General features: G+C 39.3%; 1 protein-coding gene across 1 annotated transcript in view; it reads left to right on the top strand.

Annotated features, from left to right (window-relative positions):
- The window catches only part of CNTNAP2 (contactin associated protein 2), a 1,020,050-nt gene that overhangs the window by 981,094 nt on the left and 14,456 nt on the right, over positions 1-24,500 (top strand). Inside the window, exon 22 of the mRNA XM_015618213.3 lies at positions 12,771-13,001. Within this exon, the coding sequence (XP_015473699.1) occupies positions 12,771-13,001 (231 nt within the window). The remainder of the gene's footprint in view (positions 1-12,770; positions 13,002-24,500) is intronic.

Genomic DNA, 24,500 nt, shown 5'->3' with positions numbered 1-24,500 from the left:
GAGGGGCCGGGAGGCTCGTCCTGCGGGGCGGGGGCTCGGGGCACTCGTGTGAGGCGCTGGTGCTGGGTCGCAGCCCGCGGGGGGAGGCGGCAGGGACGCGGTCCCACGGCAGCGTGTGCCTGCAGAGCAGGTGAGCGCACCTCCGGTGCCGAACAGAGCTGCGAGGCGCGTCCGAGGTGCCCGTCCGGGCTCTGGGGATTCCTTGTCCTTCGTGTCTGCCTGGGGATCCTCTGAATCGGGGGCTGGGGGCGGAGACAGGGGCAGCTCGAAGGGACGAAGAAGGGCGGTCTGATTTAGATCGTCTTCTGGCGCTGGTGCTGCGGTCCACCTGTAAGTTTTTTTCTTATTTTCTTTACGATCTGGTTGTAAAAGAAGCAAGTTAATAAGAGGTCCTGTGTTAGACATGTCTGATCAGCCGATGCGGCACGAAGTGTTTAATCTTGTTCAACATTGAAGAAAATTAAGCAAATGACAGGTTTTTTTATCTTTATAGCATCTTGAACTTAATATCTTATTGTAATGTATTTCTCTGCTAGACCAAGCATAACAGGATCCTAGAATTACAATATTTTTATATTTCTTTTTATTGCAGCTTGATCAAAGGTTTGTCTGTCCCTCTAAAGAAATCCATTTGGGATAAGGAACAGCCAAAGCTCTGCTTCAATATTTGGGTGGGAGCACATGCTACAGCTGTTAACAAAGCCATTATACTGCAAATGGCATTGTATCCTTAGATACTAATCCAGCACATCACTCTGTGCTTGGGTGCGATGTAATAATAATGATAAAGCGTACTGATAGTGCACAGTTTGATTTAAGCCAGCTCGATGTGTTCAGTTTACACCATCTGATGAGATGCAGCGATAGTCACTGAGTTAGTCCTTGCATGTTGTCTCGTCCAGTTCGTCCATCATCACTTCACATACCCGGCTCTGTCTTTTCCTCAAAATGTCTGTTATCATTACCTGCTGAATAGGACTCTGGATGAGAGCATTGAAAAAGCTGTGTACACTGAGCATGCCTGGCATGTAATATTCTGGATGTGATTTGAAAAGCAATAAAGGTCCAGTTTAACTATACATATTCCTTACTGTTCCTCATGGAGTGAAATTTGTTGGCTGGCATCGAACTGCACCCATTTCTATCATCATCGTGTATTTATTGAATGAGGGAGCATTTTTGGTTTCCAGATCCTAGTGTAATGCTTTTACATTTTGTTCTTTATGAAATCATAATTTCCACTGCCTAAAGGTGTAGAGGGTCTTATGCTGAGCTTTGACACTCATAATTGAAGTGCATTAAGGTTTCTTTTAAATTAAGGATTGAGAGCTCTCTTTTTAATCAATATATAGTTGGTCCACCCAAATTTTGATACAGGACAGTCCTATAGTGGTGGAGGTGTGCAGTGGTTTTCTGTGAAAAGAGAAATTGAGACCCTCAATTACCTTTTCCAGGCTGCAGCCTTAAAATGACCTGCAGGAGGTTATTCATCCCAGAGTGAGTAGTTCAGCACTAGAACTCATTGGTGTGGGATGCTGTGCAGGTCAGCAGCATTAATGGTTTCTGAAAAGATTGGGCACATTCACTGGAGACAGTTCTGCTGGTAGATAAATCCAAAAGGCAAGATGCAGCTTTCATCTGAGAAAGGTTTAAAGCCCATGTTTATGGGAAGCTGAAAAGGTGTTCTGGGAGAGGATCGTTTTACATGCCCCATGCTGTTACAGTACTTGTGAATCAGCTACTGTCAGTCACTTTTCATTTCTGAGAGAGAACAATGAACTAGAGAAGTCATTGATCTGTCTAATGTGGCTGTTAAATTTTTATGATAATTTGTGCATCAAATAGTAATACTTTGCAGAAGTGAATTTATTACACATAAGCATGTTCCAGCAGAGGAGATACAAAAGTGCATTTTATGCTAGTAACAAAGAAAAGCACATAATAGAGATTGTTCAAATATGAATTGTTCAGCTTCAGATTGTGAAGCATACAATACTGGAAAAAACCCCAACCATAAAAGAAATTGCTTCTAAGAAATTGAATTGATTCTTTTTCCTTGCACTGTCCTGTATTATTTTTTCCTACAGTATTTTTTGAATTGTTGAAATGGTTTTCAGTACTACAACTAGGTTGGCATTGTCTATACAAAAAAGTGTGTTTTGATCTGAGAAAAATTAAATAGCAAATGAAGAAGTAAAGGAAACAGAAGGAAAATGTTGGAAGAAAAAATTACCTGTTAAGTTATAGCATTCTTATTCTTGCTGTCATTCTGCTTTTCATTTGCTTGCTTCTTTCAGGCTTTTGGTAACTGAACTAAAATTGCCACTACTTCAAAACATCTTTTTTTATTCATAATGTGGCATGGTGTATATCTTCTGAAAAATGTCAGTTCCAAAGAAAACTTCTATTTATATGTTACATTGGATTGAAATCCAACATCATAGGTGCAATAACAATGGGTTTCTTTAAAATTAAATAAGGAAAGTTATGTGAAACTGTTAAAGAAGTTTTATCTTTGTGATACTACGATCCCTAAAAATGGTTCCTTAACAGATTGCAAATACTTTACCTTTCTAATTATTAAATAAAAAAACAAAACCCTCAACAACTTTTATATATATCTGAGGTTAATATGAGGTATAAATTATATACAAATAAAGATAATATCTTACTGAAATTTTCTTTCTAGTTTTAGTTGCAAACCAAGGATCTTCAAATCTTCTTATTCTAGCATTTTTACCATTTCCAAGTGAGACTAAGCAAAGGGGGAGTGAGGCAAGAGAGGGAATTTCAGCCTACCCACTCTGATGACATTGCAGTTTTACTGAGATATTTGAGGCTAGTGAGATAGAATGAAAAGTATATTATGAGGTCATTCGCAGGTAGTCACAGGAGAATACCCATTAAAATGCAAAGTAATGGCAGACTGGAATTACCTAATTTTAATAGAGTTGTAACAAAAGCACAATATAACAAAATGCACTGGACTTTGGCCAAGACACATTACATTTGACTACAGGCTGCAAAAGACTTATTTGATTATTTATTTACTTTCTGGCCTGAGAAGAATTTTCTGTGTTATGTTGCAGCCAGCTTCCCTAAGACATACAAGCACATTTAGATAAATGATATGAATAAAACTGCGTATTTCTTTCGTATAGTGCAAATGCAAAATGTATGTGTTTTATATCCTTCTCTAAGGGTTATGAAGGATGTTGTCAAGGTTATTTATCAGGAGCATAAATTAGGATGGGCTTATAAATCCTGCTGAAATACAATGTAGCAGCTAATTCTGTCTGTAATACCAGCCCTGTTTTTTCATAGCGCTATCTATGATGACAAAATTATTTAGTAAATTTGTTGTTTGTATTTTTTTTAAAGAAATTTTGTCTGTAATTTTTTCTCCTCCCCCATCATCCACTTCCTCTTGCTCAGTCAAGAGACTGCCTAGAGAAAAAAAAAAGCAGGTGAAACATTTTAATTCTTTGCTGTGGATGAAATATCTGGTGGTGGCTCTTCCCCTGCCCTCAACCCGTGATCTGACTGCTATTGGTCAAAAGGATAGAGGATGGGGTAGAAAAAGAAAACTGTTCTTGGGGCAAGCCATCATACTTCTTACGCAGTTTTACCTTGAGAGCTGCTGGTTTCTGCTGCTTGGTGGGTTACACCCGTTTGTGCTGAGCACTTTGTTTCTTGATCAAAGGATTTCCCTCTGCTCTCAGGAGGGTTTTCAGCCAAGGTATGTGGTGAAGCCTGAGTGAACAATATTAGTGTTCTGTTCTGTCAGCTCAGGTCATCATCTGGGTGAATGGCCTTTCTTCTGAACTCTCCCTACATTTGGGACTCCTCCTTCAAACAACAGCCTGAGCTTTTTGCCTCTGGTGCCCAAGCAGAATGATTAGTGCTGTAGAAGGGAATAGAATGCTACAGAAATTTATGAAATGACTGTATTATCTCTCACAGTTATGTAGAGAAAGGGTAATGTACAGAAAGGCAACTCCTTCCACAAAACCAGTGGGAATTTTGGTCCTATTGGCATGGAGTTGATTGTTTGCTCCCACTAAGATTCTGTCCCCAGTTGAACACTTCACAGCAACCACTCTTGAGTGAGACCATTTGAAAACTTCTGCCTAATTCATGACTTTCATCTGGTATCTGTATGCTGGGTATAGTTCATTGCCAACAAAGGATCTCCAGAAACTTAGTATTTCTTCTCTTTTGCTCTGATTTTTGCACTGTTTTATTACCCTTGGGAGAACTTTCTTTTCTATCTATGTAAATGTGCCATACAGTCTTGTGTCTCCATTAGTCACCTTTCCAAAGTCATGAGAAGTTTAAAGTGTGTTTAAAAGAAAACTATTTCATTTTATTTTCATATTTAAAAGCAATACCCATACCTTTTTTACTTAGGTCTCAAAACACCTTGAGAAAGATCTCAGCTCAGAGTCGGGAGAATTCCTTTGTTCTACTGAGAGGGAGAGACAGAGTTTGGCATGAATATCTGAAGTGGCTCTATCAAGGTTATACAGCAAGTTAGTAGCAAAATGTGGAAAAATTACTTGTTTCCTTGGAAAAATGATGTTCAGTTTTACTCTTGGCCTTACTTTTGTGGCGTTTATAACACAATTACAAAGAACCTTGCAGGATTAGTTAATTCCCCATTTGTTAAAAAGCATTGTGAATTTCTTAATGATAAGTGTTGGCTAACACATGACATTTTAAAATGGAAGATTTCAGGAAATCATACATCCAGTGTAAAATCTTGAAACAGTCAGTAATTATATCATCAGTACAAAAGAGCAGGAAAAAAAAAATCCAGTTTGTTCTCAAACCCTTTACACTTGTGGCAATGTGAAAACAGGCTGCTGTCAAATAACATCTCCATTTCATAGCATTCTTCACGGTGCCTTTTTTGACAGAGGAGCTGCAGACCAGCACTAGTTTTATTATTCCTGCAATAATGGGACTCTGATAGGAGTATATTTCATGTCAGTGATTTACTGTCTCTATTACAGTGTGACCTGAAAGCCGTAACTCCTCTGCCAGGGACTGAGGCTTGGAGGTGTTCCAGGGCTGCAGCACAGCTTCCAGGCCAGCTCAGATTCTCTAATCCTGTGTATTTTTCACCCAGTTCAATCATTCTTCACTTGTGCAGACAGTATCAGAAGTGTTTCATAAAGGAATGGCCTTTGTTTGGGCAATTCTAATAAAGCCACTGGTGCAACTACAACATGCACTGAGCTGTTACAGTCTTCATAAGTAATTTTCCTCTTGCTGGTATCGTAGGTGGAAAGGCCATTTCTTGAGTGTCAGCACATGAAAGCACTGTGCATATGCTGTGCAACACTGTTGATTGGCTCTGCTGGGTTAACATTAAATCCTTTGGTTTCTGGCACAGTGCTTCACAGACCTTAAATAGCATCTTCTCTGTGTTTCAGTGCATGGTCAGTGAGGCTGCCAGTCTAGATATATATATAAGCCACCTAAACAAAATTATTCCATGCAAGCTATAACATCTTATGAAAGGAAATCAGAAGAGTTACAGCAAGTAACATAAATTTACAAAGGAAAAGTTACAATAGCCACAGAAGGATCATGTCACAGGATAGGGCCATGCTGCAAGTGGCACCTTAAGGCTCTGGAAAGCAATCAGTTCTAGGCATATCTGGAGGCATCTGACTTTGGGGTCTGATCATGGTTGCAGGTTGAAGGGGACAGACATGGCTCTCATGACACGTGCCAGAAGGGGGAGTGACAGGATGGCTTTCTCAGCACGCTGCGGGACTAGAGGCCACCTGCAGCTTTATTGTATTAACTTGATGGGAAGGGCACAGGTGGGGAAGCTCCTGGATACCACCTGACCCTTGCAGACCTGTGGATGAAAAAAATGTGTATCTGCTGCTCAGGATTTTAATTTTTGCATGAGGAGCCCTTGGTAGCCATTTGCACTTGGGTCTTGTGAAGCTCAGATGCCCATTTTCAGGGGCTGTTCACCCTTTTGTGCCCCCAGCATCCCCTGAGCATAAATGAGCATCTTGTTCCACTGGAATGAGTATCCAAAAAGCAGCATGCACTAGCTCAGTTTTGAGTAATGAATGAAATGGATTCCCTATTGTTTCATACTTAGTTTGTACCACCTGCTGAAATTCACTTCAGAGACTGAAATCAAAAGCCAGGGAAGTGTGAGGGCCATGAAGAGTCTTTACAGTAGCTCAGTTCAGTCTCCATACATGTCTTGAGGTTTTACATTAAGTACAGCTCATTATGATTGTTTAGCTTCTTTGCTTTGTACTGGCAGTATTAAGCGTCTCTAAACTCACACATTATCTACACAGTAAATGGGTATTAGCTAGCGTGTTTTAGGGGGTTTTTTATGTAGAAATTATTGCTTTTAGAACAGAGGAGATATACACAGACAGGTAGCAAACAGATGATTCCTCTTCACACTGGAGGATATTGACCAGAAACCCAGTAGTGTGTCAGAATGTCATTTTACCATTCTCTGGTGTTACCCCTCTTTTGGATGTGTCGTATCTGCTCCTGGCATGGACTTTTTAGCCCTGTGGCTTTGGTCTAGCAGATGTATGCCACCCCAGACAGATTCTCCTGATGACTGGGATCCAAACTAATTAATTTATTCTCCTGAGTTTTTTACACCATGCCAGTTCTCAAGTATTGGCATGTGCTGCAGTTTGATGTTGCACTGAATGGCTCATCTAGGCTTCAAGTAAGTGAAACTGCTTTAGTAATCTCTGTGGACTGTGAATTCCTTAAATCAATAGCTTCCTTTCAGCGGAGTTTAAACTGCTTTCTATTATGTGGAGCCTGACACCATAACAGAGAGATGCTTGGGATGCTGATTGAGTTGCTCCTAGAGCAGTGGGTGACATAACAAGGTATCTTTCAGGGAACAAGGGGGCACATGGTACTTTATTTCTAGGAGAAAATCTATTGCTAAGGTTGACCCAGAAGCAATTAGTGGTTCGTTTAATTGAATTGGTGAATTCACCTGCGCAGTCTATTAAAATATTATACAGTTTAGGCTCAATGTAGTACTGCGAGTGGAAGGGCTGTAGAGATTGATAATGGATTACATTTTGTCTACCCACTGAGTGGATGCTTGTTCTTAGATGAAATAGCAGAGCAGCCTGGTAGTTCAGCCAGAGATACCACCGTATGGCAAAGATGAACTTCTCCCACTGCTGATGTATGTGGTTCCTTGCTTTCCAAAACCATTAAGCTCTTGTATTCCTGAGCGTAAATGGGCACATATAAATGAGTCATTGTCCTAAATCCAAACAGTTAGATTTTTCACCATTTTCAAAACTCAAATGATGTTCTGTGCAAACTGTGTAAGAAGTAGTCTTCTTAGCAAATTCAACTGAAAGGGGCTTTGGTTGTGCTTCTGAGACTTTACTTTGTTTAAAAGGTATTTTCTGTCAAGACCAAAATCACACCAGTACACAGAGCTTTGTTTCTCCCTACCCTGCTCCGTGTGCTACTTTGGGCAGAGCTTTCCCACTACCAACAAAGAAAGAAGAGCTAGATGGCTGTAACAGCTTTACTGACAGCCTGGCTGAACTAGAATAGGTACCCTTGGTTATGCCTTGTTTCTACTTTGAAGGGTTCCATTGGAAAGTTCCAAGGGAATTCATAGGAGGATATTTGTTTTATACATTGTAGTACATACCCACAAACTATACTTCAAGTTCTGTTACATTTCCTTCTTAATGGAACATAATTTGCTATAAATAGATGTCTTGATCTCTGTATGTCAGGAACAATGTTCAAGGTTCAGAATCTATTATGACTCTCTGTATCGGTATGCACTTAATAGCCCATCAAGAAAAAAAATGCACAGATCAGCTACATAGCAAGAAGGTATTGAGCAAAGATACTCAGCACATAAGTTTAATAAAAACATGTTTTGTAGGTTTACTTCCCTCGTGGCTGGTTCTGTCTCCTCTGCCACTTTCCAAGGTCCACGTGTAACACAATCCAAAGCCATCTTTCCACACATGGCACGGCAATAGTGGTTGGGCACGGTACTGTGCTGGATTGCACAGCTTTGTGCTGCAAAAGCCTTGGGTATGTGTGAAACATTCTAGGATCCTCACACAGGGAGCTTTACATAAATAGAAGGCTGTTCTTCATCTATGTAAAACCTGCTCAGAGCTGTGGGACCAAACACATCATCTTTGTTTTCTGCTACATCACACTCATTTTTTTCTTGCCTTTCTAAGTGATTCTACAAGAATGTATAAAAAATGGATTGTAGAGCTGAGTAGAGCCAGACTTCTCCAGCAGTGCAGTAACTTCTTGTTCTATTAGAAGCTCTATGGCCCTTTGAGCTACTCTATAAATTTTTTAATGGTAAGTATGCAAAGTAGAAAAGGGAGAGAAATTAGATAAAAAGTGTATTTGGCAATGTGTTTACTTCTACAAGTAGTTCATCAGAAGCATGCTCACTAGGCTAGCTTGGGTAATCTGAATCAAAGTGTTTATTGGTTTCTCTTGTAATAGCACCTAGGCAGGAGCCACAACTCTGTACTTACAGGTAGTAGTAAGGGCAAAAAGGCTTAAAAAGTAGATAACCTGATTACACTGACTAGTTTGCTGTGTGCTGCTTATCCTTTGTCACTTATGCACTGGTCTGGCCACAATTTTATCCTCACTGTAATTTATTTTGTTTTCTTCTAGATTTATAAAATAATCAATTTCAGCACATTGGGTACTCATTAAAGGTGTCTTATGTTACAGATGAGATAAATTTAGTTGGTTAGAGCTGGGTGCTAATAATGCCAGAGTTGTGGGTTGATGGACCATTGACTTAAGAGTTGTACTCAGTAATCCTTGTGGATTACCAGCTGTCTACCAGCTCAGAATATTCTGGGGTTCTGTGAAATATGCTTGAAAGTAAGCATTCTTTACATTTTTTCACTTAGTGGATAAAAAGCTTCTTTAGTAGTGGCACATAATTTTCAAGAGAGAAATAGTATTATTTTCATTGCCATGTGGCATGTTTCTGCCACAACCATGAGAAATAAGTCCTGAAATCAAAATTGGTAACTAAGGATTAAATTCCTGTATCTTTTTACTGTTAAAGAAATAGCAAAAGACAAGCAATTGATGTTAAAGATATCTTCAGTGAACGATAACACACAAGATACGGAGCAACATCTGTGAGATTCTTGGCATACTGTGTGCTAGTTCTATAGATTTTTTAAATGTTTAAGTAATGTGGGTGTGCAGTTGCGTAGTTATTGTGTGAATGCTTAGTGTTAAGGATTTGTACACTGCAATGCATCTGTGCTAGAATGGGTTCACCTGACCGCTCTTGTGTAATTGTGGCCTTCGTCTCAAGTCAGAAGGTTGTGTGGTCAAGGTAGAAAATGGCTAAAATCAGTTGAAGTATAAAAAATAATAAGTGCCAAAATAATAAGTGCCTTTGCAGTCTTTCATTACAGACACACACAAGGGTAAGTTGCCAGCAGGAGATTGCTGCATCAGGTCTGAAAGCAATAATATAAATGTTGCTATTGGGTAATGATAATACTGTATGCTGTCATATTTATATGACTTTGCACCAGCTTATGTGCTGAAAATTGGAACAATGTGAAGTACTTGCACTGTACATTTCCTTTTTTTAAATAATGTCATTGTAATCATCTTTTGATTTTCTCCCCACTTTGTTACAGGGAGAAAATTGAATTTTAGTCATGAGACCAAAGACATATTTCATTTTGCAATCATTGCACTCCACAGGAATTGTTTTATTAGGCTCAAATGCACAGGGAAACAAAGTGTAATGGCCTAACATCAGAGGGTATCAGTGTGCTGAGCCCCAAAGGACATGCAGGGGCAGGAACACGTTCACAGCCATGGAAGCTGATCTATATTGCTCTAACACCAATGAGATGTGAGCTGGCAGGAAATTTGCATGGGATGATTTTCACAGTCATAGTGTGTGGAATGTGGGTCTTTAGCAAGGTGACTTGTTAGGTTGGGGTTTTTTGTTGTTATTTTCTTTTAATTCATTCAGTCTAGTATCCATCACTTGTTTATGGAGTTAGAGAAGCATGGAGCTGAAGTTTCTAAATTAGCACAGTAATATTCATGGATCTTTGTTCTTGTCAGTCAGGACTGTGTGTGGGAGGCTATTAGCTTCTGCATGAAGTTCCACAGAATAGCTAAAATGTGAGTGAAATCACTAAACTGTTAGCAACAGTGGTTACAGTGTTTGAAGAATCTTGTCATTGTTTATTAGATTATAAGGATTATTCAAAAACAGCTCTTCAGTGAATATGCCATGAATATTTTATTGAAGTAAGAGAGAGTGAATATTGTGGTCAGAAAGGAACTTTGAGTGACATGGTCTGCAGGTAGCATTCAAATGCGTGAACTGGCTTTTGTACAGCTTTTCTACTAACGGTGGAAAACTTACGTACATGGGCGAGGGTTTTTTTACTTGCTCTCAGATTTTTCAAGGAGGTATTGCTAATGGTTTGGTCAAACTACTTTTTTGAAGGAGAGCTGGATGTGACTAATACAATTAGTAAGTATTTAAGCTGAGTCCTGAGGATGTGTCCACTTTATCAGAGGTGACAGTCACTCTTCACTTCCAGCTTGTGAAATATGGGAATAACATTAATATAGGCTGGATAAGCCCTAGCAAAGAAAAAACATTCTCAAGGGAGAAAAAAGGAAAATGCAGGGACCAGAAAATCCATTCCTGTGTAGTGGATTGTATAATGATCTAATACAAGTAATTTTCAGATTATCCATCTTTGTTGTGTGCCCTTATGCTAAGTATGAGGGGGACCTAAATGCTGCCTGTTTATCATTCTAACTTCATTGCAAAGACAATAAAAGTAGCTTCGTTCTGTGTGAAAATCACTAAGTTGTTTTAGTCATGCTCTAGATTTGCCACGATTACACCAGTTTTCTCACACTACATACTTAAGGTATAAACCCCAAAAATAAAATTGTTTGTCTGGTTTGTAGCCTTGAAAATCCATGTACATATCCCTGATGCCAAGCCCACAGCATACGTAGGAATATAGCACTGACATATATATCATGCTAGTTTTTAGGGACACTAAACAGCTCAGACCTCATATAATTGTTCCTGATTTGGTTAGAACTGAACACAGACATTACCAAAAGATTAGTAATGGAATTTTTAATAGTTTTAGTTGGTTTTTTTTCTTTTTTTGCAGCAAAATTCCAACCCAGATATACCAGTTTAACCCCAAACTCTTAAAATAAACTTCTTTCCCACTTCGTCTTCACATCTCTCATAAGCTTTTATTTCCCACCTCTGTTTTCCTTCCTTTCTTTTTTATGACACAATCTTGTAATTTACAGGCATTTTTTTCCTACAAAAACACTAAATTTTTCAATGCTTGTCATTGTTCCTGTCTGAAAAGGTTGCCTTTGAATAACATGGTGCTTTGACTTACGTGCTGCTGCTGCTCCCTTTTTTTGTCCCCTTCTTCTTTGCTCAGCTTAGTATGACTTTTTGCACTGACTTCAAGGGGCAGGCATTAACCTAAAGACCCAGGGAAAGGTGGTTGGAGGTGTCCCGGTGCCTCTGGAGCAGCACAATCCCTGATACAGCAAAAACTTGACGCTCCCATGTGTCCTTTTCATTCACTCTGCACAACCATGGAAGAAAGGAAGCCAAATTCCCCACTGTCGTGTAAATATTATATTAGACACTGCAGTGAGGCTTTGAAATGCTAATACCCCTCTAATGCAGACAGTTGACAGAGAGGGACAGTTTTGATTTGGTTGTGACTCAGGCTGTTCCAACAGGTCCTGGCAGAAATCAAACAGCTGGGAGCAAATGCCAGTTTCCTGGGTAGTAAGGGCATTTTACATGATTTTAGGGTCATTTTAGCTGGTGTTTTAGAAGGGAATAAGCTACCTGGGGGGCAACTTTGAGAGACAATAGCTGTTTTAGAGAATGGTAGCAGAGCCCTGTGGTCAGCTCATGGACGCCGGCTGCCAGCTTGTCTGTCAGCCCACAGGAGCAGCAGGATCTCAGCTCCCTCAACCTTCAGCAGGGCTGGATGAGATCCTGGTTGAACTGGACTGGTTTACACCCCTCTGCACTGCAGGGGAGTAAAAGAAGGAGACTGGAGTTGGATGGTTTTCCACCTCAGGCCACAGGGACACGAGTGAAGTTTGGCTTCCCTGTCAAAGGAATGCTTGGCACCCAGGAGAAAGGACCAAGGAGGTCCCCTCACCCTTGGTCTCTTGGTGAAGGGACACTTGGTCTCCCAATGAGGAGACAGGAGAGAGACAGAAATGACCACAAGTGGTCCCAACCCCCCCAGTAGAACCAAGAGGGCAACAGGCCAGGGATATGGAAGGGGCATCTCTCACAGCAGTGGTTTCAGCTGGGAGGAGAGACCCTGGCCAAGACTGCCCTGCCTACTGCCTTCTCTTCCAATACTCTTCTAAGAAAAATATTTTTTTTCCTGGCTTTTTTTATTCTTTGATGACTCCTTCACTGACTCCTTCATGCCAGCCTTTCATTTTAATGATAGCATAGCAGTGAAACCGAGTCATGTTAAGGCCTGAAGGTTTCCAGCTTTAATCTGTAATAAAATGTAAAGAAACTTGTTGGGGTCTGACACAATCTCAGTCTCTTTCAGAGAGGGACTTGGGAGCTGAGGTCTGGGAATCAAGTGCGCAGACCAACCATGCTTTCCAAAGCAACAAATTGTTTTGATTAACTTTTTTCCATCTTCAATTTCCCATAGAAATTGGGAAGATTGACCAAGATATATACAAATACAACACCCCAGGATTCACTGGCTGCCTATCGAGAGTCCAGTTCAACCAGATTGCTCCTCTCAAAGCGGCTCTGAGACCTACCAACGCCTCCTCTCACGTCCACATCCAGGGAGAACTGGTGGAATCCAACTGCGGGGCATCTCCACTCACCATCCCACCAATGTCGGCCGCCACTGACCCCTGGCACTTAGACTCAGGTAAGGTGGGGTTCATGTCACATTAAATCAGTGGAGCAGCTCAGAGAAGAAACCTGTATGCCTTCCTCTGTAAAGAAAACAAAAATGCGGGTTAAGTGATTGATAGGTGACTGTAGGACTGTAATCATGGTAGGAAATGCAAAACTGGAATGGCAGAGATTTGCCACCACTTTTAGATGCAGTTACACAGGGGAGTTTTTTGCTTTTGCTTTTTTTTTTTTTTTTTTAATATTCTGCTTTATTTTTCTTTTCTGTAAGTCTTAGTCTATTTAAATGTTTAGTTTTGACCTAGCACTTTTTCTGTAGTCAGCAAAAAGCTTCAAGTGCATATAAATAAGGTACAGTAGCGTTTCTTATGCTGTATTCCTAAGAGAGTATATTGCAGTCAGCTTCATACCAAAAAAAAAAAAAAGTAAATACAATTTTAGGCATAAATGCATTTATGTAAAGTGCTGATTTGTTTTCTGAAATGTCTACTTTCCATAGGCCATGTTTAATAGAAAATCCCATTAGTCACGGTAACATTCATCTTGTGCTGAAAATGCTGGAAGCCAAAACGATTTGCAGATCCCAGCAATCTCACCCTGCTTTGTGAACTGACAGTCCCTGAAAATGTGGCTAACTTTAGAGGATTTTTTTTCTCTTCTGCTCCTTGAGTATCAGGTTACCTTTACATTTATAGGGTCAGGTGTATGTTGATGCCTCCCTTGCATTTTGTCCTCATTCTGATTTCACTTGTAGAGTGTAAATTAGAACTCATCCTGGCAAATTTGATGTGTTTGAAGTGGTATAAAATTAATATGCTAGAGGAAAAACTTGGTCCATAATGATTTTGATAATGATTAGTCTTTGAGTGTGGGGATGCATCCATATGCCAGTTTTTATATGAGAGGAGGCAGGTACATATATCTTTCTTGGAAGCACATGTCAAGGGTGCACCTTTGCAGTTTGTTTTTTGTGGGTGGTTGGTTGGTTTGGTTTGTTGTTGTTGCTTAGGGTTTTTCTCAGTGAAGTGTCAAGGAACTCCTTGCAGCATTTCCTTTCATCTCTTCTTTAGCAGAGAAGTAGGGCAGTTCTTTCTAAGGAGAGACAGAGCTCCTTGCATAGCTGAGGGTCCCAAACGTTAATACAAGCAGTATCATTCTTTAAAACCTGTTGTTCCCTCTTTGCTGACATGTCATGCCATTTTAAGATTTCAGTGTCTCTTCCCCATTGCAGAACGTGCAATTTTCTACCTGAATTTTTTTCATCATAAATTAGTGGTCCCTTTCTTCTCTGAAATTAGACCTGTTTGTACCTGAAGGTTATGATCTGTACTCCTTTTCTGTTCAAACACATTTTCTAAAGGATCACTCACTGGCTCATGTCTTTAAAAAGTGTGCCATAAACTTCTTGAGGATGCACTACTGCTGTGACTCATGTGCATCTAATTGATTTTGGCTGTTCATTTTTGTTGGTTACTTTTCTAACCAAAAGACTATGGTGGGATTTGCTCAGGATATTTGAACTGTTCCTAATAGCTCCTGCAGTACAAAGAAAGAGGTACTGTTTGTCCTTGGCACGTGCTATTATGCTTGACCTTGTGTCTCATCTTGTAAACTTTGTTGACCTGGCAGATTACAATTTACACTTTTTCTTCTAGATAAATTGTACTTGGACACGGAGACAGCGTGAAAGATGTTAGGGGACATGCAGCATGCTAGTAGGTTGGCTCAAGCTGTCTGTTAACTTCTGCCAGTAAAAAATAAGTTTCACTGCCATAGTCAGACTTAACTATTTCAAGTCATGGGCAGACAAAGCTCAAGAGACACATCTTCATTATGGTAATGGTTAGTTTTTGTAAGACTGGGAGCTAGGAACCCCTCATCTTGTCCTCTCCAGTCATCCACAGCAGTAGAGGGAGAAGATCATATTGCTTCAAAGCAATATGCTGCAATACTGCTGTACACCAAAGAAAGCAACAATGTCAGGAGAGTTATGGTAGAAATAAATTTCACAGCAAAGAAGTGGCATTTCACTGGTTCAGCAGTAAAAGGATATTCAGGTGTTGGTGAGCAATGTCTGGTTTCTACATTTGCCAATATCAGTATAAACAACTCTTTGTGAAAGTATCAGTGGTGGTCTGACACAGACAGTTCAGTCAGAGAAAAAATATATTCTGTACACTGTATAACATTGAGTCATCAAAGTCATGGCCTGTCAGTCATGAAAATGATCTTCATGACTGCTAAATTAAAACGCTTGGGTTTAGTGTCACTTTGCATTAGTAAATTGGCAGTTTTCACTGAGGATGTTTTAGTTTCCCAAACCCTACTTAGGACTTTTTAACACAAATTATGGTGAGAGAGAAAATGGAGGAAACAGAGGTATAAGTTATTGGCTCTATAACTGGAATAGTCTCAGTTCTTTCAGTGTGAATTTACTCCTTCACTAAACTGGCTGAAGGGGCAAAGACAAAAACTGGCTTTGAAATTCACAGAAACACTTGTAGTAATGCTAAAGCAAAAGCTACTCACACTTTGCCACAAAGAGATGGTTGCAAATAACATGGCTTTGAAAGCAGCAATTACTATGTGCAGTGTTTCTCGTTTCAAACATGTTTTCATCTGTAATTTTTAGTGTTATGTTACCTATTTAATTTTAAAGAGTTCTTAGCATTTAAAAGCTGAGGATGGATGTTTCAAAATGAAAATAAAAAAAAATCAGAAAAAAAATTGTGGGAAGCATCATATGGTTTAAATCTCATTCAGTGACATACTCTGAACTCATCCTGATCATGTTTTGGGTTAAGCATCAGTTTTTAGCTTTGTTTCTCAAATACGGTGGAATTAAACTTTGAGGATTAAAAAATGTTGGAAGAGGGGATCCAAGATAAGTGTCTAAATAGAACAGATACACCAGACAGCAAATGTAATGATCCTTTCACCTCTCAACTATAGTGCTGGATCAAACTTTGCAGAGAATAACTAGATGTTAAGCAGGTTCTGCCTGATGGGTGACCTACATGAAATGTTTTCTTTAAACTCTTCTGTGCAGTTACTGCATGAGCATCTCCTGCTAGCTGCAAAACATTTTGGATGCCCTAACAGAGAGGCTAAAGGGAAAATCATAATGACACGCATCAGTCATTTGGCAGCTGACCTTTAAAAACTAGTTCAGGGATTTTTCAATAAGAAGCCCTGTTGATTTTCTCCCCAGACAAATGAGCTGTACAGCTTGTCAGTTCACTGTCCTGCACTTTCTGTTAGCTTTGAATACACATATATTTCACATTTACAATATTAGACCTTTTATAATTCCTTTGTTATTGCAGAAGTCCCACTTCCCTCCCGCCCCACCCCTGGCTGGCATTTTGCCATGCTCCTGGGACATTATCTTGAAGCATGATCTTGTTCAGTTTGTGAGTATTCTCACAGTGCATAGTCTTTTCCTGTTGCTATGGTGATCCTTTCTTGGTGATGATGAAGCACAGGAATTCAACAAGTCATTCTTTCCTGGAACGTGACTTTCTGGCGATTTAAAAGAAAAAGGTCAATAATGGCATCAAAGCAGATCATCAATATAGTTCACTTCCTGTGTTTTCCTCCCATCAGCATTATCTCAGTTCATGTCAGACAATCCAATATGCCTTGGTTACACATCAATAAGAGTGTAGAAAAGAGGCTAAAAAGAGCCTGATCAATGAACGTAGTATTTAAAAATAACGTGTTTTACCTTTACATATTGTCCAAACCATTGAATTACCTGTCTGGCATACAATTCAAAACAGAACTTTTAATTTCTATAGTCTTTAACTGTATTGGTGTGCATTTTAATATCTACTACTGCTGCATAGGTAAAAAAAAGGTTAATAGCAAGGGGGTTTTGATACCTCTCAGTTCAAATTAGCTAAGATATAGGTGAATGATAACTGACACCTTGCTCATTGTAGAGAAATAAACAAAAGCCCATACAATTATATTTGTAGTAAAAAAATCCACACCTAAAATGCCTTGTAGTTAAAGTTAGAAATTGCATATTGTAGTGATGTTGTTCAGTATGTGGGTGCTTTTATCTAAGGTTCTGCCAATTACTAATGTAATTTCACCTCCTAATTTTTCTTATTTATGTAAAAAAAAGGATAAAAGAAACCTGTTACATGGATATACCTCTCCGTTTTAGGTATAATGTGCTCCAGCTTGCGAAACCTCCCAATCTTGAATTTAGTAAAAGCAGAAGATCCTAGAAAGGCAAGGTACACACAATGGTTGGCAAACTATGTTTTAGCAGCTCTAAGCTCTCATAGCACTCTGTAGCTGCAAGATGCATTTACTCTGATTATGAACAGAATGGCATCTAGAGTATTTAGCATGGGATTTAATTAAACCTATATTAGCTTTGACATATAACAAATTAAATGGAGCAAGATTAAATGCTACATCTGCAGTGTTTTTCCAAGTGGTGTGACTTTTTTTCTGACTGTGTGTGTTTAAACCCTAAATGCTCTTTATTTTTTTTGTAATAGTTGAAAGGTCTTGCCTTTCTACAAATCAACAGTTTACTTTGAAACCTATATTAAACATGTCTGGCAAAATTATGTACCACTGTCATCAAGACTAAAACAGCTACTTGCAGGATTCACTCTCTTTTTGTTAGGAATTCATCCCTCTTCCTTTAACAAGTGATGGCAGGAGAGCAACAGCACTGAGCACTGGCCATATATCCAAGCTCACCTATTTGGCCAGCTAATTTCTCTGTCAAGTGGAAGAGAGCAGTCAGTTTCTGCACTAAGAGAAAGTGTCACTCATTTTACTGAAGATCACCTTCCAGATTCAGATGCCATTGGTTGTGTCGCATCTCACCCCCTGACCACTGGTAGCACATCTCAGAGGGCAGAGCAGCGGCACCTGAGGAGCTGGGTCAGATGTGTGCTGGTATTGGTGTGGCTAGAGAGATGGGAAATGGCTTTTGCCCTTGTCAAGAGCTTGTTACAAATGATGCAGTGGGAAGGAACAATCAAATTACTTTCAAGTTTTTTGCTGATGGGTGACAAAGCAACCCTCAAAGTGGTCTTAAGTCACAAAGACATGAACAAAACGTTCTTCTCCTGGCCACAGACATTGAAAGAGTCCTGTACACATCAGTGAGTCCAAGAGCATGAGCATTAAAGTCAATGGTGACAGAGGACATGGTGCTCATTCTCTCTTTTAAGGGGTGGCAGGGGAGCAGGGTCACTTCCCTAGGCTTCCTGCAAGGTCATGCAAGTCCAGGCAGGAGGTGCAGAGGAGCTGCACCACCTCAGTTCATGATGCAGCCTTACACATCTAAATTTGATCTCCTAGTGTTAGCAAAATTAGAAATAGCTATGAAGACATTTCCTAGAATAAAATTACAGTCCTTTTTTCAAGCATAAGCAAACCTCAACTGCAATCAGAGAATGATGCCAGATTCTCTCTTCGGGGTTACTGGTTACTCAAGGTGGTTGGTTTGATTTTTTTAATTAACATAGCATGTAAACATTGGGAGGCTGTTTGTTCACCAGTAAGGTAGCTTAATATTTATACTCTTTATACAAGAGACTGAAGATGCACTTGCAACCTGCCCTCTGGGTCAACAGGTTCTTCCACTGCCAGTCTGGTGTATTTCTGTGATTGTTTGCTCTACTGAGAGTGGCCAGCATTCATCCCACACGCTCCCAATATAAATATTGTCTCAGAAGTCAATGGCCTTGACCTGAGTTGTTTTCAAACAGGAAGGTAGTGTTTTTTGTCAATCAGGAGGGATTAAGTCTATCAGAGCCTCATAGCTCAGTTTCTAAGCACCAAGTGTTTCTTGCAGACAAGAGGGTAAGTGGTAAACATTTAAATGCAACAGTTTCTATTTTTCTCCTGCCCATCAAACAGCTAACTAGGAAGAGCATCTGTCTGAAATTTGGCACAATCAGTGCTTCATCCTTAAAGGGTTTAATTATGGTGCTTGAATTACTGCATATCTCTCTATTGATTTGGAATAAAAATGCCTCCCTCAGTCTCATGTAGCTCCTTCACACAATTATGCATAGCTTTCTCTTAACTTTAAGACTATATAATTTCAGTGTGGGATTTCTGACACTCTGTCTAGTGTATCAGACAGTTGGCAGACTGCCAAGCTTGTAAATTCTTCTGGCAGTCGTTGACAGACCAGTATTGTAGCTGTTTCATAAGCAGTGATTTGAATATTAATGCTGCTACCTAATGTCAAGAGAAGGTGCTAATACTAAAAAGAGAGTCCTTTCCATCCTATGCAAAGACTTTATTTTTCACACAAGTACTAATCTTAACCAGGAACATAGAGATGGCATAAATTAGGGGGGAAATGAAGTAGAGAAGGAAACATTTAGATGCCTGAGCACTTCATGTGACTGCTTTCTTTATTTCTTCCTCAGGCAGAAACGCACTCACTTCCTGTGTAAGAGGTTGTTCTTGATTACAGTCAGGTCATTACAGCTATTAAAGGAGTTTTTAGGTTTAAACTCTCCAGTCTGACCCATTTTTTATCCCAAATCCAAGCCTTTCCCTTTTTTTTTCTCTTTTATTTAAGCTGTCATTAGTTTACAGGTTTGTTTGGTATTCTTGGTCATTGAGGTGGATTTTCTTCTTTTTTTGGGGGGGGGCAGGGGTGAAGGGTTAGGGAGGGAGGGGAGGTGTGTTTCTTTCACATATTCCCTGTGGGTGCATTGTCAGTGATTACCTATATACAGCCAGGCTTTGACCAGCATTAACTCCACTGGTCCTTTGAGAACACCAAAGCGCCTCATCACCTACATTAATTATAAAAGGAAGTATTAGTGTATCTTCCTTAACAGGTGAAATGTAAGATCTGTTCATAAAATTTTCATGGAAGTGATATCTTAGGCCAGCATGACTCTTGTCTGGAGTCATAGTGAGACTCAGTGTCAAACAGATGTTACTACCAGGAATTAAAAGATAGATGAGTTTAGGTCTTTGATGGATGAGGCTGCTCTAATGTGCTGCAAATCACTTGGAAATCTGGCAGAGCAAATGTTAAAAATACTAATTCTGAGATCCACCTTGCTGAAGTTCAAATGCAGATAAAATCAAAAAGTGGTGCTAAATGTCTGTTCTTCTTTTTAAATGAATAAAATTCTGTAGTTTGCAAGTACCAGATATATATATACCAGTATTATGAAGTGTATTGCCTTACCACTACTCTGTACAATTACTTGCTTGTGTGCAAAAGAAGGTGTGAAACAATCATACAAAGGGAGAAGCAAGGGAGAATCACCTCACCTATCCCAAAAGACAGTGCAGGAATGCTTTTCCTGTTTTGTATTTCAGCCAGGACTGACTGGGGGAGTTTGAGCTGCAAGGATGGGTCTCCTAATAATAAGGCACAAGTTTTTAGTCCCTTTCCTAGGAAGATTGCCTTTCAAGACCAAAAACTAAAAAGAATATTGTACAACTCTCTTAGTGTAAGCCATTGATAAAACTCCCTTTCCTCCTCTCCTTAAGAATATCAACAGCAAAACTCACCTGCAGAAGGAAATTGAAGGGCTGATAACACAGCAATTCACAAAAAGCTGTTTTGACTGATTGGGTTTTCTGGTGTCTAGTGTTGAGAGTCTGCATTGTCCCAGTTCATTAACCATGGAGACTTCATTTTCTCCCAGCACTGCCATTGTTCATTGTTAGCATTTCCATTGTTCATTCTAAAATTTATGCTTTTTTTTACAGTAACATCCAGAAATTTTCTTCTATAATCCCCACTTACTTTCCCATTATCCCAGGCATTTGCATACAGAAGAACTGAATTCAGAGAACAATGTTTCTGTTATATGTCATCATTTAAGAAGATTTTTTAATTTATATTTGTTTTATATTGGAATAAAAAGACAGGATTGGAGAGCCTTCACACTAAAAATGTAAACCCACAGGTTTTGTGGTTTCCATTATGTCTGTGCATGGATCTCTCTCAGCAGAACTCATCAGAAGCTGGCATAAAAAACACTTGAGATTCAATGAAAAGTTCTTAGGGAAAATAAAGTCTAACCTTTCAAAGTATTTTTGATCTAACAGAACATACCTGCAAAACTTAGTTTAAGTAATTGGTCCAAACAGCACCAATGCTTTGGAGGAATCTTTATCATTTGTGTTAGGGTTTTTTCCTCTCTATCCCCCAAGACAAGATGGTTGTAAAAGATTGAAGAAATTAGTGAATTTTGTTCCAACATGGAGATTTTCATGTTCCAAATAATTAGCATTATTGGCAACGGAGAGAAGAAGATGACATTTTTAAAAGCCCCAATTTTTCCTCTCAGCTGCACGTCTGTTCTGGTAGTTACAGAATTGCTAAGTGGGTGTATTTTTTCCAATATCCTGTAACTTGTGTTAAAAAAAAAAACTATTAAGTCTGTGACTGTGAAGATTTCTATTTCCATATAGTCGGGGAAATGGTTCCTAATAGGGACATACATATAACCCTCTAACACTGCACTTGAGGCATCACTAAAAATTCAAGGAATGACAATTGACCCCACATAGTATGCTAGAACAAACTTGACCGTTTACAAACAACATGGTTAATGATATCTTTTAAATATTTTGTGGGAAATAAGTGTGAGGTTGTTTTTTAAAAAAAACAAAACTTGGAGGTGTTTAGTATTAAAAATTGCTTCAGCCAAATTCTTTATTTAACCTGATGTTAGTAGGTTTTCAAGTAAAGTCTGTTAACAGAGTCTAATGTTAAACAGCCCTCCCTTAGAATCTGCTCTCAAATGCCTGGAAAAGCAGGAGTAGGGGTAGTTTTTCTCTTTTATGAGTTTTCAGTTTAGAGAACTAGGGAAAAACATAGATTTAGTAATTTTAAAAAATATATATGAACTTTCAGTACAAATACATATAAAAATGTGCATTAATAAAAGAGACAGCTTTTTTAATACTGCTTCAGATTTTTTTTTCTTTTGCTGAATGGCTGCACTTTATGTGTCATGGGAGCTCTTCACAGAGCCAGACTCAGGAGGAGAGAAGTGGTTGGGATGGGCATGAAAGGACACTCTAAGGGTTGTGTTGTTCACCTTTGATGTAGGGCTGTGTGTAATGGTGTTGTTTGCTCCTGCTCCATCATTTCTGTTCATATATTTAGAGTTTCACTCCCTTCAGGAAGGGGAATGTGGCTGCAACTGCACATTAATTTCTACTATCAAGAGTCAAGCAATTAGGTTCTGTACTTAGAGTCTGTAATAAGGAGAGCTCTGTAATTTCAAATCACAGCAGTACAGTCTCACCCAACCAGCCAAGTTGACATAATTTACAGAATGCCACCAGAGAGCTTGCTTTTACTTTTCTCCATGCTGTGGTCCTAAGGAGAACCAGATCTGTGAATGCACCTAGTGTCCAACACTTTCTCATAATCCTAACATGTAAGTGAGCATTTGCTGTCATTGCAGAGTCAATTCTTGGGTTTGGCTGCAAAATAGAATTAGGAAGAAGTTATAGTTCACATCTTATATTTTATTTTCTTATCTTACTGTTCTACTTCTAATCAATGCCTTGATTGATGTGGATTTTATAGACCTTGTGATCACCAAATCCTGTGCCGGTTGTTTCTCCAGTTCATATTTATGTGGAAACTCAACTGGTTTTCATAATGGACAAACACTTCTCAAAATTGTGGACATCCGTAAAGATGAAAGGCCAAAGAAGTCTTGCAGCACATTAGATCTAGTCTGAACAAGCTCACTTTCCAGCATTTAACATTTCATTGAATGTTTTAGATCTGTGATAACTCTCACCCTTCATTTTTTGGATAATATTTAAACTGTGTCTTCCTTTGTAATGTGGTGTATTTTAATATTTAAGACTTGTCCATTCAGTAAAAAAAATTCAGTTTAAAAAATTGCTTTCAATGACTTATATATAACACTCCTAGTAATGTATCTTAAAACAAACTTTGCCTTTTTACTGTGTACTTCTTGATACTGCTTTTTATCTGCAAATCCCCACCCCTCTTTGGTTTTGGGTTTCCCCTTGCCTTTACTGAACAGCCTTTTGCTCATTTCTGAGCCCATGCTGATCTTCTGGACTACTTTACCAAGGTCGTTTTTTATGTCAATTTTGTGAATTTGCAAAAGGCTTTTATGTGGGATCCATTGTAAAACATTTTCCCTCTGAAAATGGCAGATGCAAAATCATGCCTGTTATAATGAAGCAGATTTAATTCACTCAGCTAAACCAAGCACATCTGTCATCTTTAACATCTAATTCTAATTGTGCTCTGTTTATCCAGTCCCATCTTCCCTCTCCATTCATTGAGGGCTGTTGTTTTGCATCTGGCTGTGGCAATGACCATGTTGGGCATGCTGAAGGATAGTAGGTCTCCTATTGCATGTTTGTGGTCATTTAAAGCTTAAAATGTCATTAAAATGATAGCCAGAATATGGAATTTGCCTGCAGCCAATCTTTAATCACCCTTTTACGTGCTGCAAAGTTTCTTTAACCCCATTTACCCTAAACCTAATAACAGAAAGTTGAAAAGTGTAAAACATAAGTACAGACTCTGTAGATTCTCTGTGGTTATTCAAACTATGGTCTTGTAAACAGCAGCCCATGAAAGAAAGAGAAAGCAAAGTGTACTGTGTCCCTTTACATAAGTTAGCATCAGGGTGGTGGTGTTTGAAGCAAACCTGATGACCTGCTGTGGAAAGACTGGGCACAAAACACAGCATCAGCCAGCTTGGATCCTGGAAGGGAACCAGATGAAGTGAAGCTTAGCATTTCCTGGTACAGAGCACTCTGTCCCTTATTTTCCCTAAGAACTTTTTCATTGAATCTCAAGTGGTTTTTATGTCAGCTTCTGGTGAGTTCTGCTGAGAGAGATACATGTCCCTGCACTAGCTGCAGGTTTTAGGAAAAGGTCTTTGGTGTGCCATGACAGCAAACTGATGGCTCTGTGCCACAGCTGCGTGAGCAGAGGATTTCAGGCAGCTGGCAGGACATGTCTTGGGTCAATATTCAGCTTTTCAGGATAGATTTTCTGTTTTCCCAGAGAGATTAAAAAGCTCTTTGCTCCGTTCCTCATGTTTTGAATCACACACATGGGACCCTGGATACTTGGAGAAACCTAAGGAAGATTCATTTTAGGAATTACTCTTTACAGCCTATGAAGAGCACTTTATATAGCCCTCTGTGCTTTTACCAGAAGATCAGTATTACTGCTGTCCCTTTGTCAGCATGCTCTAACATTTTCTTTCCTCTTTTAGTTCCTGAATTTCAGCAGCAATGGAAGAAAAACTCTTGTTAGTAATTGTCTTTTTGGCAAAGGTGCTTAATATTGCAAAGGAATGTGACTGCAGTAAGGTCAGAGAGGAATCCCTATGTGTTTGAATGATGCATCTCCTGTCTGAAATACCTGCACTTGGTACCTTTTGGGAACAATACTCCCTTAAGCTCCTCTTGGAGGGTCAAGTACAATACCCTCATAGGTTTCTTTTCTGCCTAATTGCTGTGGCAGGAATTGCCCTTT

Source organism: Parus major, chromosome 2 (assembly GCF_001522545.3).
Source record: "Parus major isolate Abel chromosome 2, Parus_major1.1, whole genome shotgun sequence".
NCBI classification, from domain to species: domain Eukaryota; kingdom Metazoa; phylum Chordata; class Aves; order Passeriformes; family Paridae; genus Parus; species Parus major.
The sequence above is the reverse complement of the archived record's forward strand: the minus strand, read 5'-3'. Positions and strand labels throughout refer to the sequence as shown.